This window comes from Brachyistius frenatus, unplaced genomic scaffold (assembly GCF_029030835.1).
Source record: "Brachyistius frenatus isolate BFR_SWC_R1_liver_20210118 unplaced genomic scaffold, ASM2903083v1 Contig_236, whole genome shotgun sequence".
Taxonomy (NCBI): domain Eukaryota; kingdom Metazoa; phylum Chordata; class Actinopteri; family Embiotocidae; genus Brachyistius; species Brachyistius frenatus.
This window is the reverse complement of record NW_027210835.1, coordinates 17,303-38,524: the sequence shown is the minus strand read 5'-3', so window position 1 is coordinate 38,524 and position 21,222 is coordinate 17,303. Positions and strand designations below refer to the sequence as shown.

The 21,222-nt window shown below is 45.4% G+C and overlaps 1 protein-coding gene across 1 annotated transcript in view; it reads left to right on the top strand.

The window, feature by feature from the left end:
• The first annotated feature begins 3,189 nt into the window (after window positions 1-3,189).
• Window positions 3,190-21,222, top strand: part of LOC138633757 (piezo-type mechanosensitive ion channel component 2-like) — a 34,633-nt gene continuing 16,600 nt past the window's right edge. Inside the window, exons 1-17 of the mRNA XM_069720171.1 lie at window positions 3,190-3,815; window positions 4,928-5,017; window positions 6,294-6,401; window positions 6,507-6,549; window positions 8,343-8,463; window positions 9,034-9,247; window positions 9,533-9,746; window positions 11,585-11,732; window positions 11,809-11,973; window positions 13,754-13,868; window positions 14,066-14,466; window positions 14,930-15,035; window positions 15,135-15,367; window positions 16,329-16,477; window positions 16,675-16,753; window positions 16,831-16,925; window positions 18,132-18,313. Coding sequence (XP_069576272.1) covers window positions 3,752-3,815; window positions 4,928-5,017; window positions 6,294-6,401; window positions 6,507-6,549; window positions 8,343-8,463; window positions 9,034-9,247; window positions 9,533-9,746; window positions 11,585-11,732; window positions 11,809-11,973; window positions 13,754-13,868; window positions 14,066-14,466; window positions 14,930-15,035; window positions 15,135-15,367; window positions 16,329-16,477; window positions 16,675-16,753; window positions 16,831-16,925; window positions 18,132-18,313 — 2,527 coding nt within the window. The 5' untranslated portion in view covers window positions 3,190-3,751. The remainder of the gene's footprint in view (window positions 3,816-4,927; window positions 5,018-6,293; window positions 6,402-6,506; window positions 6,550-8,342; window positions 8,464-9,033; window positions 9,248-9,532; window positions 9,747-11,584; window positions 11,733-11,808; window positions 11,974-13,753; window positions 13,869-14,065; window positions 14,467-14,929; window positions 15,036-15,134; window positions 15,368-16,328; window positions 16,478-16,674; window positions 16,754-16,830; window positions 16,926-18,131; window positions 18,314-21,222) is intronic.

The following is a 21,222-nucleotide window of genomic DNA, read 5'->3' as shown; positions in this document are numbered from 1 at the left end:
GGACTCCAGCAGCAGAAGACCACCGGGTCCTGCTGTCAGCTAACAACATGTTTCCAGCAGCTTGTTGAATCTACGACACCAAGAATTAAGAATTAAAGCAGTTCTGAAGGCAAAAGGGTCCAACGGTACCAGCAAGGTGTACCTAATAAAATGGCCGGGGAGTGTGTATATATAGACATATACATATATACATAGATGTATATACATATATACATAGACATTTACATTACATTTAGCTGACACTTTTATCCAAAGTGACCTACAATAGGTGCATTTCAACAATGAGGGTACAAATTCAGAACAACAATGAAGAAAGTACAATTTTCTTCAAGAAAGCCAAGATGCTGCCCTATCCCTAACTCTAACCCCATAATGACGTGAAATAAAAAAATAAAAAAATTGAAATTTTTGCAAATCTATTAAAAATCAAAAATGAAAAAAAAAAAAAAAAAAAAATTACGTCCATAAGTATTCACAGCCTTTGCTCAATACTTTGTTGAAGCACCTTTGGCAGAGATTACATCCTCAAGTCTTTTTGAGTATGATGCTATAAGCTTGGCTCCTATTCTTGGGCAGTTTCTCCCATTCTTCTTTGCAGGACCTCTGAAGCTCCATCAGGTTGGATGGGGAGCGTCGGTGCTCAGACATCTTCAGATCTCCCCAGAGATGTTCAATCGGGTTCAAGTCTGGGCTCTGCCTGGGCCTCTCAAAGACATTCACAGAGTTGTCCCGAAGACACTCCTTTGTTATCTTGGCTGTGTGCTTCAGGTCGTTGTCCTGTTGGAAGATGAACTTCCAGTCTGAGGTCCAGAGCACCCTGGAGAAGGTTTTTATCAAGGATGTCTCTGTACATTGCTGCATTCATCTTTCCCTCCATCCTGACTAGTCTCCCAGTTCCTGCTGCTGAAAAACATCCCCACAGCATGATGCTGCCACCACCATGCTTCACCGTAGAGATGGTATTGGCCAGGTGATGAGCGGTGCCTGGTTTCCTCCAAACATGACGCTTGGCATTCAGGCCAAAGAGTTCAATCTTTGTTTCATCAGACCAGAGAATTTAGTTTCTCATGGTCTGACAGTCCTTCAGGTGCCTTTTGGTAAACTCCAGGTGGGCTGTCATGAGCCTTTTACTGAGGAGTGTCTTCCGTCCGGCCACTCTACCATACAGGCCTGCTTGGTGGAGTGCTGCAGAGATGGTTGTCCTTCTGGAAGGTTCTCCTCTCTTCACAGAGCAACGTTGGAGCTTTGTCAGAGTGACCATCGGGTTCTTGGTCACCTCCCTGACTAAGGCCCTTCTCCCCCGATCGCTCAGTTTGGCCGGGCGGCCGACTCTAGGAAGAGTCCTAGTGGTTCCAAACTTCTTCCATTTACGGATGATGAAGGCCACTGCGCTCATTGGGACCTTCAATGCTGCAGAAATGTTTCTGTACCCTTCCCCAGATCTGTGCCTCGATACAATCCTGTCTCTGAGGTCTACAGACAATTCTTTGGACTTCATGTCTTGGTTTGTGCTCTGACATGTCAACTGTGGGACCTTATATAGACGGTGTGTGTCTTTCCAAATCATGTCCAATCAACTGAATTTACCAGGTGGACTCCAATCAAGTTGTAGAAACATCTCAAGGATGATCAGTGGAAACAGGATGCACCTGAGCTCAATTTTGAGTGTAATGACAAAGGCTGTGAATACTTATGTACATGTGATTTTTTTCGTTTTTGATTTTTAATAGATTTGCAAAAATTTCAAAACAATTTATTTCACGTCATTATGGGGTATTGTGTGTAGAATTTTGAGGGAAAAAAATGAATTTAATCCATTTTGTAATAAGGCTGTAACATAACAAAATGTGTAAAAAGTGAAGCGCTGTGAATACTTTCCGTATGCACTGTATATACCTAAACATGTATACATACATAGACTTTAAAAAAAAAAAATTAATTTCACTTTATTAATCCCTGAGGGGAAATTTCTTCACTACAGCAGGGGGGCTCTCAGGGGGGAGCTGCTGCAACAGGCTGCCACTAGCGCGGCCCTAGGTAACCTGACCTGCGGTGCATGTTTTTGGATGATGGGAGGAAGCCGGAGAACCCACGCAAGCACAGGGAGAACATGCAAACTCCGCACAGAAAGGCCCAGGACCGGATTTGAACCCGGAACCTTTTTGCTGTGAGGCGACAATGCTAACCACTGCACCACCGTGCCGCCCTAAAACTTATACATATATATACATAGACATGTATACAGTACATAATCTATATACATAGAAAGGTTCTGACTCTTTTAATAAACATGGTGAGGATGGTGAGGAAGAGGAGGATGATGACGAAGAGGAGGATGGTGAGGAAGAAGAAGATGGTGAGGAAGACAAGGATGATGAGAAAGGGGAGGATAGTGAGGAAGAGAAGGATGATGAGGATGGTGAGGAAGAGGAGAATGAAGAGGATGCTGAGGATGTTGAGGATGGTGAGGAAGAGGAGGATGAGGAGGATGGTGAGGATGGTGAGGAAAAGGAGGAAGAGGAGGATGAAGATGATGGTGAGGATGCTGAGGAAGAGGAGGATGGTGAGGAAGATCAGACGACGTGAAACAGCGACATCAGTGAAACATACACTGAGGTTCATCATCCAGTAATGACATGTTTTACCTGTGCAGGTGTTCAGATGTGTCGGGATGACGGTGAAGATGATGATGATGAAGATTGTAGTCCTTGGAAGGGTTTCTGTTGGTTTTATTCCTCTCTGTCTGTCCGTCTCTCGCCTGTTGTTTGAATGGATTATTGGTTTTTACTCAGACAGATCAAGCCCCGCCCACACAGATTAAACCCCCCCATTTTCCTCATAGCTGTCAATCACAGACTGGAAGTGGGGGGTGGAGGGGGGTTTACAGCTGTTTGGATTTACTCCCCCTGGTGGGCTCCCTGCATGGGATTATGGGATTTGTAGTGTCTTCAACATGAACTAAGCAGAACAATTTGAGGTGAACTCCCAAACTAAAATGATATTTATTAATTTAGAGAACATTTATTAATATGGAGAATTTGTATTAATGTGGAGGATATTTATTAAAATGGAGGATATTTATTAATATGGGGGATATTTATTGTATTTTACTGTATGTATTGCTTATTATTTTAATGTTCACGAGCTCGTCACTCTGCTATCTGATTCGTGGGGCCACCTGTCAATCAGCCGGAGGGCGGAAGCTAAGAGCTGATTGGTGTGCTGTGACTAATCCCGGGTCTGAGAGTTTCTGAGCATCGGTGTGTTTTTCAGCGGAGAGACGGGATTGAGGAGTAGACAGAGAAAAGAGAGGAAAGAAGTTCAGTTTCCTCCACAGGAAGACGAGGAAGACGAAGAAGAAGAAGAATTTTTTTAAAAGTCAGAGTTTGTCGGTTTCTGCAGAAGTTTCAGTTTTTGACTCCAGAAATTGTAACTTCTGCTGGACAAGATTCAAACCTCCAGACAAGACAAAAAAATAATAATCTGCCGCTGATTTTAAACGAGCAGTGTCTGTCCGACCTGTCTGTCTGATTACCTGTCTGTCTCTCGGGGTGTCTCCCTCTCTGTGTGCCGGAGGACGGAGGATGTCACCGGGGTGTGTCGCCGCCCTCAGCCGGACCTGCGGCTTCTTCCCCGGGTTGACTGAACTCTGACAGCCTGAGGGCGGAACCAGAACCAGGACTGGATTTAATCTGGATCTGTGAACCTGGTTTAAAACAGTGGATTCAGACAGAGGAGGACCGGGTCCAGGATGTCCTCCGAGTTGGCTGTAGGTCTGGTCTTCAGGGTTCTGCTGCCCCTCAGTTTGACTGCAGGTAGGAGGTCTTATCTACGAGTTTGCATGTATAGTGTTGAGTCCAGTATGGTTCACCTGGTCCAACTGGTCTAACTGGTCCAATCTGGTTGGTCCGGTTAGTTCTGTTGGTCCGGTTGGTTCTTCTGGTCTGGTTGGTTCTTCTGGCCTAGTTGGTTCTGTTAGTCCGGTTGGTTCTTCTGGTCCGGTTGGTTCTGTTGGTCCAGTTGGTTCTTCTGGTGTGGTTGGCTCTGTTGGTCCAGTTGGTTCTTCTGGTCTGGTTGGTTGTGTTGGTCCGGTTGGTTCTTCTGGTCTGGTTGGTTCTGTTGGTCCAGTTAGTTCTTTGACCCGACTGATGGGATGAAGTCTGTGTTTCATGTTTCAGTTTTTGAGTTTCAGTTGATTCCTGTTTCTTCAGGTCAGGACGGGAAGCAGCTAACATCCAGTGATGTCACAGGTCAGTGACATCACTGTGTGTGTCACAGATGTGTGTGATGTCATGGTCACAGATGAAGATGTTTTTGGGAGGAAGAAGCAGCGTTGAGCCCCAAACTCAGATTTTAGGTGGAATTTCCCTTTAAAGCAGCTTCACATTCCTGAGAGGGGGGAAGGGGTGTGTTGACACTGTTAACCGCGCGCACACACACACACACACACACACACACACACACACACACACACACACACACACACACACACACACACAGGCAGAAGTTGTTACCTGTGTGTTGGGGGAGGGAAAGTTAACACCCCCCCCCACACACACACACAGTGCTGAGCTGCAAATAGTGTGTTTGTTTCAGATGATTGATTGATTATTTATGAATTGACTGATGTAAAAACAGAGGGATGATTTGTAAATCAACTTTATTGAGATGTATTGCTGCCATCAAATTCAAATAATAACTTTTTTATTAAAAAAATAAAATGTCTCAGTTTCAACATTTGATTCTATTTGAATTAAATATGAATTGATGTGATTAAATCATATCCTGTTTTTATTTTACACAGCGTCAATTCTGTTAGAAACAGACTGTATTTACTTTTTGCACTGTTTGGAAGTGTTTTCTTCAAATGCTGAATATTGTTTGGATATTGATCTGGTGGTTAATGTATTGATTCTTGTGTTCACAGCCTGTGTGTTGCGGTACAATGGATTCTCTCTGGTCTATGTCCTGCTGCTGCTGCTGCTGCCGCTGCTGCCAGACCCCGCCTCTAACACGGGTAAATACTCATCAATACTCATCGACAATCATCAATATACTCATCAATACTCATCAATATAATCATTAATGCTCATCAATACTAATTAATACCTCTTTAAAATCTCTCGATGAGTTTCAGGTTTCACTTCGACAACAATGAATGAACGTCTGTTATTTACTGGAACATGTTTCACTGATGACATCATGATAATAACACGTTATCTAGACATGATGTCATACCTTCTGTGGACTGACTGACAGTGAGGTCACCAGGAAATAGACCAGACCAACCTGTCTGAGTGTTGTGGGATAATGTCTGCTGCCTGAGGCATTAACACACACACACACACACACACACACACACACACACACACACACACACACACACACACACACACACACACACACACACACACACACACACACACACACACACACACACACACACACACACAGCAGGTGACTATAGGAAGCTGGTTGTTTCCTGAAGGATCTTCCTGAGGAAACGGAGAGAACAGAGGTCACCTTTGGGGTGACATCACTTCCTGTGTTATTCTCATCGTAGTTTCTCTGAATGTAGGAAACTAAACAATCATTGCAGAAATGTGTGTGTACGTCAGTGTTTACATGTGTTTACACGGTGTCAGAGTGAGTCGTTATCTGAAAAATAATTTCTGTCGTCTTCAATGACAAACTGAAACTCAACAACACAAACGATACAAAAGTGAAACTGGAGTCGTGAGTTTAATGTGAATGAATGTTGTCCTGGTAGAAACTCTTCACCTCGGACAGTCACAGGTTTGTTCTGCAGACGAAGGACATAGATGCGACAGCCGTCTGGAGCTCCTGGAATATTAATCTTCTCAACAGTTTGTTTGTCTGTTTACAGGCAAAAACGTAAGGAAAGTAAAAATGCAGGGAAATAAAATGAAGTCAGTAAATGAAAGTGATTCAGGTGGAAGATGTGAGTGAAGCATTATCTGTTGTCATGGCAACAAGGAAAGAAGAAAACGACGAGAAAGGAAATGAACTTGAGGAAGGAAACGACCAGGAGGAAGGAATCGACCAGGAATAAGGAATCAACCAGGAGGAATGAAACGTCCTTGAGGAAGGAATCGACCAGGAGGAAACAAGGACAAACCTACCAAAACAAGAACATAGTTGTCACAGCTCTTTTCATTCACCTAAACTGATGACATCACACATCACAGCTCTGTTTACCCGCTCCATGCTGACATCACTTCCTGCCTTTGCAAGTTTTTCACATTAAAGTTGGATTTGTGTTCGTCTCCTAGGTAACACGGGGCGCTGTGTGACGGCAGTGTGCGTCTCCAGCTTCCTGTTTCTGTTACTGCAGTGCTTCTTCCAGGTGACCATGGCAATGTTGCAGCCCGAGTCCAACTGTAAGATACAGCCGTTCACCTGTCTGTCTGTTAACCTGTCTGTTAACCTGTCTGTTAACCTGTCTGTCTGTTCACCTGTCTGTCTTCCTGTCCGTCTGATTACAGGTACGTCGTGGCAGAAAGCTCTGGGTCAGCTCGGTCTGCTGAGGTAAGAATGACATGGAAACCCTAATGAGATACCCCCCTACACCCTCCACACACACAGGCGGTCATGTCTGTTCCCATTTAAACTTTATTGACACATCAAAAAGAAAAAGACCGCAGACTTGTCGTTTACTGTGTGTGCTGCTGACTCGGCTCCTGTAGACTTTCTGTGTTTGAACTCTGGAAAGTGAATCTGAGATGTTGCTGTGAACATTGCTGTTAACGTTGCTGTGAATGTTGCTGAAGCGTCATGTTGCATTGAGCGTACGAGATAACAGATCAAAGTGTATAAAAGCTCCGCCTTCTGACCACTCAGTTCTGCTGGAAAATTACATCACTGACTGGTAAAAGATGGCGTGCCGGCCGTGAGACTTCTTCAGATGTCTCCAATGTTGTTTTAATTAACAGGAAGTACAGACAAACTACCAAATTAAGATGTCGTGGTTTGTCCCTTCGGAGCAGGATGACGACGAACCACGACGGCCTCACCAACATCTGATCCTCTGAGTTTCTGTGTGTGTGTGTGTTTCTGTGTGTTTGTGTGTGTGTGTGTGCGTGTGTGTCAGCTGTAGTAGGTTCAGACAGTCGTCTCTCTGTCTGGACTGTGAGGCTCTGCAAACACCTACACACCAATAAACACGCACGCACGCACACACACACACACAAACAAACACAGATAGACAGAGGCTTCAATGAACCATGTGGACTTCTGACTGGATCTGGATCTGGATACAACTTTTTTCCAACTTTCTATTGCTTATTTATTCAGTTTTGTTCATGTAATCAGTATTTTATTTCTTTAGATTTCTTTTTGGTTTCCTGCTTCAGGTTTTTGGAGACAAAGCAAACAGATGAGAGTGTTGGAAATATGTGGCACTAATGCTGTTATTAGTGTGCTTTATTTATTTTTGTCTCAAATACAGTTACAATCTTACACACAAACAACAACAGATCTCTAAAAACACACAATAGTAATCATCATAATAAAACTCATAATCATCATACATTCAAAGTGCTTCACATGAGAACAAGTTGTAAAATGCAGCAGATCAGTGATCCTATCAAGATAAATGTTAAATAAAACAGTTACTGTATGAAAAGACAAAAAAGTTGGTCAATAATCAGAGAGAAGTTTTAAGAAGAGATTTAAAAAGACGTCAGCGACTCTGCTGACCTGATCTCAGGCAGCTCAGTCCAGAAGCTGTTTGAAGGTTCTGAGTGGTTATTCACTGGTTACTCACTGGTTATTCACTGGTAACGCACTGGTTACTCACTGGTTATTCACTGATAACTCGCTGGTTACTCACTGGTTACTCACTGGTAACTCACTGGTTATTCACTGGTTACTCACTGGTTATTTACTGGTTATTCACTGTTTACTCACTGGTTATTCACTGGTAACTCGCTGGTTACTCGCTGGTTACTCACTGGTTACCCACTATTTAGTCACTGGTTATTCACTGGTTACTCACTGGTTATTCACTGGTAACTCACTGGTTACTCGCTGGTTACTCACTGGTCACTCGCTGGTTATTCCCTGGCTACTCGCTGGTTACTCACTGGTTACTCGCTTGTTACTCGCTGGTTACTCACTGGTTACTCGCTGGTTATTCACTGGTTACTCAATGGTTAATGAATAGTTACTCGCTACTTGCTCGCTAGTTACTTGCTGGTTACTCGCTGGAACATGTTCACTGGTTAATGAATAGTTACTCGCTACTTGCTCGCTAGTTACTTGCTGGTTACTCACTGGAACATGTTCCATGTTCTTCACCACACTGTCTGTCTGTCTGTCAGTCTCACAGGAAGTGATGCGGGCTCTGCAGTGAGACAGGTGTTTCCAGATGTTGGTGTGCTGGTTGTCGGCCTGCTGACGTGGAGGCTGATCGTGAGAGTGAACACAGCCCCGCACACACAGGTAAGACACATGCACACGTACACGCCCACACTAATGAAGCTGGTGTAACCTCATTATGTCGTCTCCTCTTGTTTCTTAATGAGGTTTCATGTCTATTAGTGAGTAACTCTGTAAGCTATTTATTAACTGTAACCTCGTTACTGCAGGACACACACACACACACACACACACACACACACACACACACACACACACACACACACACACACACACACACACACACACACACACACACACACACACACACACACACACAGGGTGTATTGATTAGGTCTCAGGTTGAATCAGTTGTTATTGGTCTTGTCGGAGTCGGTTTGTTAACATGAAACCAGACCAGAAGTGACCAGGCTGCCTCCTCCTCATCTTTGTCCTCCTCCTCCTCTTCATCTTCATCTTCCTCCTCCTCATCTTCCTCTTCCTCATTTTCCTTCTCCTCTTCTTCCTCCTCCTCCTCTTCTTCTTCCTCTTCCTCTTCCTTTTCCTTTCCATATAATAATATTAATGAAGAATAATAATAAACTGCTGGATTAGAGTCTGAGTAGAGTTCAGTAAAACTGAACTGTCTTCCAGCCTCAGCAGGAGGAGGAGGAGATGATGTTCGAAGAGGCCTCTGTGCTTGGAGAGGAAGAGGAAGAAGAGGAGGAAGAAGAGGAGGGGGAGAGGGGTAGCAGGAACAGAGTTCTGGTGGAACTGGAGTTACTGGTTTGTAAAGCCAGGAAGATGGTGGGAAACATGACGACAACTGGAGCCAAAGTCCTGCTGACGGCTGTACTGGGACTCACAGGTAACCAGTACAACACTCATTAGTAACCAGTGCAACACTCACAGGTAACCAGTACAACACTCAGTAGTAACCAGTACAGCACTCACAGGTAACCAGTACAACACTCAGTAGTAACCAGTACAACACTCACAGGTAACTAGTACAACACTCAGTAGTAACCAGTACAACACTAACAGGTAACCAGTACAACACTCAGTAGTAACCAGTACAACACTCACAGGTAACCAGTACAACACTCACTGGTAACCAGTACTCTATTCCCCCCTCCCTCCCACCTCCCCCCAGGTATCATGTTCCCCTCCCTCTCCTCCCTCCTCTACCTGCTCTGTTTCCAGGTGTTGTGTACGTGGTGGGCGTGGTCAGGTCAGGTCCCTCCCCTCCTCTTCAGGTGTGTTTCTGTGATGTCACTACTCTACTCCTCCTGCCACTTCATGGTCTTCTACTGCTACCAGCTACACTCTTTGCAGGAGGCGTGGCCTCCCAACCGTACCTCTGCCAGGTAACACACACCTCCATCATATAACACCTCCATCATATAACACCTCCATCGTATAACACCTCCATCGTATAACACACCTCCATCGTATAACACCTCCATCGTATAACACCTCCATCATATAACACACCTCCATCATATAACACCTCCATCATATAACACCTCCATCGTATAACACCTCCATCATGTAACACACCTCCATCGTATAACACCTCCATCATAAAACACCTCTGTCATATAACACCTCTGTCATATAACACCTCCATCATATAACACACCTCCATCATATAACACCTCCATCATATAACACCTCCATCATATAACACACTTCCATCATATAACACCTCCATCGTATAACACCTCCATCGTATAACACACCTCCATCATATAACACACTTCCATCATATAACACCTCCATCGTATAACACCTCCATCGTATAACACACCTCCATCGTATAACACACCTCCATCGTATAACACCTCCATCATATAACACCTCCATCATATAACACCTCCATCGTATAACACACTTCCATCATATAACACCTCCATCGTATAACACCTCCATCGTATAACACCTCCATCGTATAACACACCTCCATAATATAACACACCTCCATCGTATAACACACCTCCATCGTATAACACCTCCATCATATAACACCTTCATCATATATCACCTCCATCGTATAACATACCTCCATCATATAACACCTCCATCATATAACACACTTCCATCATATAACACCTCCATCGTATAACGCACCTCCATCGTATAACGCACCTCCATCATATAACACCTCCATCATATAACACCTCCATCATATAACACACTTCCATCATATAACACCTCCATCGTATAACGCACCTCCATCGTATAACGCACCTCCATTGTATAACGCACCTCCATCATATAACGCACCTCCATCATATAACACACCTCCATCATATAACACCTCCATCGTATAACACCTCCATCGTATAACACACTTCCATCGTATAACACCTCTATCATAAAACACCTCCGTCATATAACGTCTCCATCATATAACACGCCTCCATCATATAACACCTCCATCATATAACACCTCCATCATATAACACCTCCATCGTATAACACACTTCCATCATATAACACACTTCCATCATATAACACCTCCATCGTATAACACCTCCATCGTATAACACACCTCCGTCATATAACACCTCCATCATATAATACACCTCCATCATATAACACCTCCATCATATAACACACCTCCATCATATAACACCTCCATCATATAACACCTCCATCATATAACACCTCCATCGTATAACACCTCCATCGTATAACACACCTCCATAATATAACACACCTCCATCGTATAACACCTCCATCATATAACACACCTCCATCATATAACACCTCCATCGTATAGCACACCTCCATCATAAAACACCTCCGTCATATAACACCTCCATCATATAACACACCTCCATCATATAACACTTCCATCATATAACACACCTCCATCATATAACACTTCCATCATATAACACACCTCCATCATATAACACCTCCATCATATAATACACCTCCATCATATAACACCTCCATCATATAACACACCTCCATCATATAACACCTCCATCGTATAACACCTCCATCGTATAACACACCTCCATAATATAACACACCTCCATCGTATAACACCTCCATCATATAACACACCTCCATCATATAACACCTCCATCATTTAACACACCTCCATCATATAACAGAGACTTTGCTATCTCATGATTTGATTATTGATAATTGATTATTGATTATTGATTATTGATTGACTGACTTCTGGCAGTGTGCTCGGCCTTGTGTCGTTGGTCTCAGCTGACTGTGCTGCTCCCTGGAGGCTGCAGGTGAACTCTGACCTTAGCTGGTTCCAGTGCAGCAGTCCTCTGATGCTGCTGCTGCTCTACCACACGGTGGGCGGTCTCTGGAGGAACCAGGTGAGTGATGTCATGACGCACCTGCTGTGATGAGCCATGTTCCTCAGGTCATATTACATGATGCGTGTCTCTACAGCTGATCGACAGCGGCGGGGGGCGGGATGTCGCAAGCGTGGAGTCAGAAATCACCGGGAGCTGTGATGTCATCACTACCACCTGCAACCTAAGTGATGAGGTTAGCGGTGACATCACAGCGGAGAGGCGGAGAGAGCTGTGGAGGAGAGCTCATGAGTGCAGAGATGTACGAACACGCAGACGTCTTGCAAACACGTCTGATGTTGTCATCAGATTATTTTCTTTAATTAAAACTGATATTTCTTTCGACATAATCAATAAATCAGATTAATATTCTTCCGCATTCTCAATTCATTATACACTGCTCAAAAAAAATAAAGGGACCACATAAACAACTCATTGTAACTCCAATCAATCCCACTTCTGTGAAATCAACCTGTCCAGTTAGGATCAACACTGATTGAGGATCAGTTTCACCTGCTGTTGTACAAATGGAACAAACAGGTGGAAATGAGGCAATTATCAAGACAACCCTATAAAGGAACGGTTCTGCAGGTGGTGACCACAGACCATTTCTCTGTCCTCATCCTTTCTGGATGATTGTTGGTCCCTTTTGCATTTTGCCAGTGTCCTCACCACTAGAGGGAGCATGAGGTGTCTCCAACCCACAGAAGTTGTTCAGGTAGTGCAGCTCATCCAGCATGGCACATCAATGCACGCTGTGGCAAGAAGGTTTGCTGTGTCTGTCAGCACAGTGTCAAGAGGACGGAGGAGATACCGGGAGACGGGCCGGTCCACCAGGAGACGTGGAGGGGGCCGTAGGAGGACAACAACCCGGCAGCGGGACCGCTATCTGCTCCTTTGTGCAAGGAGGAGCAGGAGGAGCGTTGCCAGAGCCCTACAAAATGACCTCCAGCAGGCCACTAATGTGCATGTTTCTGCTCAAACTGTCAGAAACAGACTCCATGAGGGCGGTACGAGGGCCCGACGTCCACGAGTGGGGTCTGTGCTCACAGCCCGACACCGTGCGGGGCGACCGGACTTTACCGGAGAACACCGAGATCGGCAGCTTCTCCGTCGGCGCCCTGCGGTCTTCACGGACGAGAGCAGGTTCACACTGAGCACATGTGACAGACGTGACGGAGTCTGGAGACGCCGTGGAGAACGTTCTGCTGCCTGCAACATCCTCCAGCGGGACCGGTTCGGCGGCGGGTCAGCGACGGTCTGGGGAGGCGTTTCTTCGGAGGGCCGCGCAGCCCTCCGTGTGCTAGCCAGAGGTACCCTGACTGCCATTAGGTCCCGGGATGAGATCCTCAGACCCATTGAAGACCATCTGCTGGTGCAGCGGGTCCTGGGTTCTTCTGATGCAGGACAATGCTCGGCCTCATGTGGCTGGAGTGTGTCAGCAGTTCCTGCACGATGAAGGCATCGATGCTCCGGACCGGCCCGCCCGTTCCCCAGACCTGAATCCAATCCAGCACATCTGGGACATCATGTCTCGTTCCGTCCGCCGACGCCACGTCCACCGCAGACTGTCCGGGAGTGGACCAATGCTTTGATCCAGGTCTGGGAGGAGATCCCTCAGGAGAACATCCGTGGTCTCATCAGGAGCATGCCCAGGCGTTGTAGGGAGTGATACAGGCACGTGGAGGACACACACGACTGAGACTCATTTGGACTTGTCTTCAGGAATCTCCACAGAAGTTGGATCAGCCTGTGATCTGATTTTTCCACTTTTATTTGGAGTATGATTCTGAATCCAGACCTCCATGGATAATGAGTTTGATTTCCATTGATCATTCTTATGTTATTTTGTTCTCAACACATTCCACTATGTAATGAATAAAGATTTGAACTGGAATATTTCATTCATTGAGATCTAGGATGTGTTGTTTAAGTGTTCCCTTTATTTTTTTTGAGCAGTGTATATTTCACACAATTCATTTCAGTGACGTCTGCTCGTTTCTGTACCTGGTGTTCAGTAAACCCACCTCTCTGTCTGGCAGGCAATGGTGTCGTCATCCAATGACAGCCCCTCTGACTCGTATGCCCCGCCCACCCAGAGCACTGCCCTGGGATTGGATATATACTCCACGCCTCAGTACTCTCTCAGCCAATCAGGTGAGTGTGTGGTTTGAATCAGAGATGAGCTGAGGAAGTCTCACTCCGTGTCTGTTTTATCAGCAGCTGACATTAGTATCCCAGCATGCATTTCATGAACCAGGTGTTGCTGCAGCAGCTCCGTAAGGTGTCAGGTTTCACCGTAGGTGAGAAGCGACTTCCTGTCACTCTGTCACTCTTCCTGTTTGCTGCTGCAGACACGCTGGAGACATGCGTCTTTGACAGAGACGGATGGGAGGAGGAGGAGAAGAAGAAGGAGAAGGAGGAGGGGGTAAGGAGGGTTGAGGAGGTGGGGGTGGGCGCTGCGTCCATGGCCTTCAGCTTCCTCCTCAAACAGAGCTACATCTGTGCTCTGATCTCCATGATGGCCTGGTCCATCACATACGTGTCCTGGCTCACCTGTGTCTTGCTGCTGTGGTCCTGCGTCCTCTGGATGATGCGAGAGCGCCGTCGCTACACGATGATGTCATCGCCTTGGCTGGTCGCCTACGGCAACCTGCTGGTTGTCCTGCAGTACATCTACAGCTTCCCCTCCATACAGGAAGTCCCCGGGCTGTTCCCGAGGAAGGACGACCCCTGCAGGGAGCTGGTCTCCAAGGTACTACTACTACTAATACTACTAGTCCTACTACTATTGCTGCTAATTGTACTACTACTGCTTCTACAAGTACTTCTACAACTCCTGTTCATGTGGAAGGACGACCCTGATTGATTGATGCTATTGATTGATTGATTGATTGATTGATTGATTGATTGATTGATTGATTGATGTTATTGTTTGTTTGATTGGTTGGTGTCATTGTTTGACCGATTGATGTTATTGATTGGTTGATTGTTTATTGAAGTTATTGATTGATTGGTTGATGTTATTGATTGATTGATTTATGTTATTGATTGGTTGATTGACTGCTTGATCGATGATATTGTTTGACTGATTGATCGATTGATTGATGTTATTGATTGGTTGATTGATTGATTGAAGTTTATTGAATGATTGGTTGATGTTATTGATTGATGTTGTTGATTGGTTGATGTTATTGATTGATTGATTGTCATTGCAGCTGTTGTGTCTGCTGACCTTCTGGTTGCTGCTGCGACAGTCGCTGACTGAGAAGAGGGACAGACAGACAGACACACAGCTGACTACCGTCACTGTCCACATGGAAGGTAAGACTCCTGTCTGAATGAACGTCTGTCTGAATGAACGTCTGTCTGAATGAACACCTGTCTGTCTGAACACCTGTTCTGTTCTCTCATGTCCTCCAGAGGATGAAGACCTGCAGAGGAAGGAGGAGGTGCTGTATGAGGAGGTGTTGCTCCTTGGAGCAGGTGGGGGAGTTCAGATAGAGGCTGTGGTTGCTGTGGTTTCAAGGACGTTTGTTAAATACTGGATCTACGTTTGCGGGACGATGTTCTTCTTCGTCAGCTTCGAGGGGAAAATCGTCCTCTACAAAGTCATCTACATGGTGATGTTCCTGTGCTGTGTGGCCCTGTACCAGGTACTACTGCAAGTACTACTATACTATACCAGGTACTACTGCAAGTACTACCACTACTGTACCAGGTACTACTGCAAGTACTACTATACTATACTATACCAGGTACTACTGCAAGTACTACTATACTATACCAGGTACTACTGCAAGTACTACTACTACTACTGTAACAGGTACTACTGCAAGTACTACTACTACTATACCAGATACTACTGCAACTACTACTACTACTACTACTGTAACAGGTACTACTACAACTACTACTACTACTACTACTACTACTACTATACAGGGTGCTACTGCAAGTACTACTACTATACCAGGTACTACTGCAAGTACTATTACTACTATACCAGGTACTACTGCAACTACTATTACTATAACAGGTACTACTGCAAGTACTACTACTATACCAGGTACTACTGCAAGTACTACTACTACTACTGTAACAGGTACTACTGCAAGTACTACTACTACTACTATACCAGGTACTACTACAAGTACTACTACTACTACTACTATACAGGGTGCTACTGTAAGTACTACTACTATACCAGGTGCTACTGCAAGTACTATTACTACTATACCAGGTACTACTGCAACTACTACTACTATAACAGGTACTACTGCAAGTACTACTGCTACTACCACTATACCAGGTACTACTGCAAGTACTACTGCTACTACTATAGCAGGTACTACTGCAAGTACTACTACTACTACTATACAAGGTACTACTACTACTACTACTGCTACTATACAGGGTGCTACTGCAAGTACTACTACTACTGTACCAAGTACTACTACTTTACCAGGTACTACTGCAAGTACTACTACTACTGTTAATATTAGTTTGGATCACTCATTGGATGTTTTGAAAAATGAGGTGTCAGATTATTTTGAAGAATATTCATGAATCCGACTTTCCACCTGTCTGTCTGTCTACCTTTGTTTGTTTCTGTAGTTGAACTACGAGCGTTGGCGTGCCTTGCTCAGGGGTTTCTGGGTAGCAGTGGTGGTTTACTCGATGTTGGTTCTGATCCTGGTTTACACCTTCCAGTTCCCCTCATCACCCCACACCTGGATCTATTACACTGGACTGAGCACACACAGGTGCACACACTTGTACACACCTGTACACACACTTTTACACACCCGTATACACACTTGCACAGACACTTGCACACACACCTGTTCACACAACTGTTCAAACCTCTGCCCACTTGTAACACACCTATACACACCTGTACACACAGCTGTTACATGTGTCTGTCGTATGTCCATTGTCTCTGCTGTGTTTGTGGCTATAGGTTGGAGGATGTGGGTCTGGAGAAATTCTCCGTTCCGGTCCTCTTCACCAGGATCTTCATCCCGGCTGCGTTCCTGCTGGTACGGTTCTGTTTCAGAATGTTTCCAGTTTTTTTTCGTTATTGCTGTGGTAATTCAGCGTGCTGTTTGTGCTGCAGGTGTGCATTGTTCACCTCCATTACTTTCACGAGCCATTCCTGCAGCTGACCGACCTGAAGACTGTGGTGGACACGCACAACAGCACCATCACCAGGTAACACACAGGTGTCACATCCAGCACATCCACAGGTGCTGCTGCTCTTCCAATGTGACTGTCGACACACCCCATTGTGGAGCTGCCCGCTTGTTTTGATATCACACCTGCTTTGGTTTTGGACCAAACAAGGAGCCTGGGACCACAGTCAAGATCCAAGGAACAGAATATGGTCCGACCAGAAGAGATGGTCTTGGTCTGTGTAACGACGCAACGCCGTTACCTATGCTGCAGACAGTATTTAAGATGTGGTGTGATGAAGGTGCCAAGGAGAACCAACACCATTTTATTGGATATATTTATTATTGGACTGTGGATGCTGTGAGCCTTGTGCACAGCTGGGACACAGGGTTGTTCCTTTTGTTCTCCCTGGGAACAAACAAATAGACAAGTGCAGTGAGTGACTGATTGAACAGACTGATTGTGATAATGTCTAATTAGTTATGTGGCAGAACAACAGAGTATATATATTGGCAAGCTAAAGATAAATGTTAATTTAAATATGGCAACAACTCTGCCTGTTTCCTCTTCCCAGGATGTTCGGGCAAAATAGTACCCCGGGGGCTCGAGCACCCATTTATAGTTCCGGGAAGTACCAACCACAGGAAGCGGGTAGGGGGGGAAGTCAAGATATGTGTTGCTCCGTTCATTTCGATAAATTATGTATTGATAATTTCCTTTACTTATAGGACTGTAAATAGTGGTAAATTATTATGGATATCTTTGGGTTGAGGAAATAATGTAAATATTTATTGTACATTTTAAATGATTGCTATATACACCTACCTGTAGATGATAGGTCTGGTAGAGACTGGTGGGAACTGGTAGGAGATGGCGAACCTTTGGTGTGGTGTTAGAATGTAAAAATAAATGAAGCTTCATCTAAAACCCCTCCTGGACTCCTGATCTGCTCATTTGCCTCCATGGCCGTTTGGGCATGTTAACAGTCTGGATCAAACAGAACCACGGTTCGATTCGTTTACTGCTTGAAAACACTTCCTGGACCATCCAGATGTGACATGATGGACACTTTCCACACTCAACAGTTGCCATCATGGTTATGTAGCAGAAAGAGGGGACTTTTCAAATTAAGACGTCTGATGAGGCTGCAGCTGTTGCAGAACATTTCATTTGTCACAGTACTAATATGTCTGTGTACCTTATGTGAGTGTAATGAAGTACATGATTTGGTCTCTCTCTCTGCAGGTTGGTCCACTCTGACGGCAGCCTGATTGACCTGTCAGTGGGCGGAGCTCCTCAGGTCCTCCTGGAGGAGGTGAAGAGAGGCGATCAGAAGGAGGAGGAAATTGAAGAGGATTGGTTAAAGGAGGAGATCGAGGACTACCCCTGCATGTTTGACAGGGAAACCCTGACTGACCAACTCACAGGTAACCACACTGCAGGGTCACACTGTGCGTTTCAATCCTCATATTACCAGACTAACCAAACTACCAGACTACCAGACTACAATACTACCAGACTACCATACTGCCATACTACCATACTACCAGACTAACCAAACTACCAGACTACAATACTACCAGATTACCATACTGCCATACTACCATACTGCCAGACTACCATACTACCATAATGCCATACTACCAGACTGCCATACTGCCATACTACCATACTGCCATAATCCCATACTATCAGACTGCCAGACTACCGTACTACCAGACTGCCATACTGCCATGCTACCACACTGCCATACTGCTATACTATCAGACTACCATACTACCAGACTACCATGCTACCAGACTGCCATACCGCCATCCCGCCATACTGCCATAATCCCATACTATCAGACTGCCAGACTACCGTACTACCAGACTGCCATACTGCCATGCTACCAGACTACCAGACTGCCAGACTACCATACTGCCATACTACTAGACTGCCATACTGCCATACTGCTATACTACCAGACTACCAGACTACCAGAACGCCATCCCGCCATAGTGCCAGACTACCATACTACCAGACTGCCAGACTACCAGACTGCCAGACTGCCATACTACCAGACTGCCATACTGCCATGCTACCAGACTGCCATACTGCTATACTATCAGGCTACCATACTACCAGACTGCCATACTACCAGACTACCATACTGCCATACAACCAGACTGACAGACTACCAGACTGCCATACTACCAGACTGCCATCCCGCCATAACGCCAGACTACCAGACTGCCAGACTACCATACTGCCATACTACCATACTACCAGACTAACCAGACTACCAGACTGCCAGATTACCATACTGCCATACTACCATACTGCCAGACTACCATACTACCATAATGCCATACTACCAGACTGCCATAGTGCCATACTACCATACTGCCATAATCCCATACTATCAGACTGCCAGACTACCGTACTACCAGACTACCAGACTGCCATGCTACCACACTGCCATACTGCTATAATATCAGACTACCATACTACTAGACTACCATGCTACCAGACTGCCATCCCGCCATACTACCAGACTGCCAGACTACCATACTGCCATACTACCAGACTGCCATACTGCCATACTGCTATACTACCAGACTACCAGACCGCCATCCCGCCATAGTGCCAAACTACCAGACTGCCAGACTACCAGACTGCCATACTACCAGACTGCCATACTGCCATGCTACCAGACTGCCATACTGCTATACTATCAGGCTACCATACTACCAGACTGCCATACTACCAGACTACCATACTGCCATACAACCAGACTGACAGACTACCAGACTACCAGACTGCCAGACTACCAGACTGCCATACTGCCATGCTACCAGACTGCCATACTGCTATACTATCAGGCTACCATACTACCAGACTGCCATACTACCAGACTGCCATACTACCAGACTACAATACTACAATACTACCATACTGCCATACTACCATACTACCAGACCGCCATACTGCCAGACTACTGTACTACTGTATTACCAGACTATCATACTACCAGACTACCATACTACCAGACTACCATACTACCAGACTGCCATCCCGCCATAACGCCATACTACCAGACTACCAGACTACCAGACTGCCAGACTACCATACTACCAGACTGCCATACTACCAGACTACCATACTGCCATACAACCAGACTGACAGACTACCAGACTGCCATACTACTGGACTGCCATACTACCAGACTGCCATACTGCCATGCTACCAGACTGCCATACTGCTATACTATCAGACTACCATACTACCAGACTGCCATCCCGCCATAGCGCCATACTACCAGACTGCCATACTACCAGACTACCAGACTACCAGACTGCCATACTGCCATACTACCAGACTACAATACTACCATACTGCCAGACTGCCATACTACCAGACCGCCATACTGCCAGACTACCAGACCACTGTACTACCGTATTACCAGACTATCATACTACCAGACTGACAGACCGCAAGACTCCCAGACTACCATCGGATTCAGTATGCCAGGAACAGATTTAGTAATTCTCAGTTTGTAGTCTGTCAAATAGAGTCAATGAAAACTACCCAGATGTCCCACCGCATCCGGTCATATTCTGCAGTCTCCAGGCCAGCGTGTTTCTCTGGCTGTTCTGATCCACAATCCTCTGCAGCCATATGAACGTCAAATTGACTGAGCCCCAGAGAGACTAGGTGGCGCTAATCTTCCACTCAGTTGCAATTCACAAATGGAAGACGAAGAATGAATTACATCACCTCTCTTTTTACTTTGCATGTGGGACTACAAATTGTGACGAATATGACCAAGAGGTTTAAAGGTTAAGGCACATTTTTATGAAGCAGTAGAATGTCCTAATTGTATGCATATTGCATGCGGCGGTACATATTTCGTTTGGGTCGCTGCAATACTCTGACAGTAAAAACAGCAAATGCGAAATTCAGAATTCAGATTCAACATGTGTTTGTTTCCTGTGTTGAACAGTAAACTGTGATTGTCCTGTCCAGCAGCAGGATGGTGACACTCAGTCAAAATTGTTATGAGGTGAGGTGTTTCTGGACCCAAGCGCAGGCGCGCAGGCACACAGACTCAGGTGATAGGCAGGATATAGTTCAAAAACAGTCTTTATTGTTCAACACAGGCCGGTACCTAAAGTCAGTGTCTGATTCCCGAGTCGGGAGGGAAACTCCACTGACTCTCGAGGCTGCGCTGGGGGAATCCCGAGGTCCTCCACAGCGAGCGGCAGCAGACTCTGGTACTGGTAGCTCCGACTGGTAGCTCTGCAGCACCTGGTACTCCCAGGTGGTCTCCCATCCAAGTACTAACCAGGCCTGA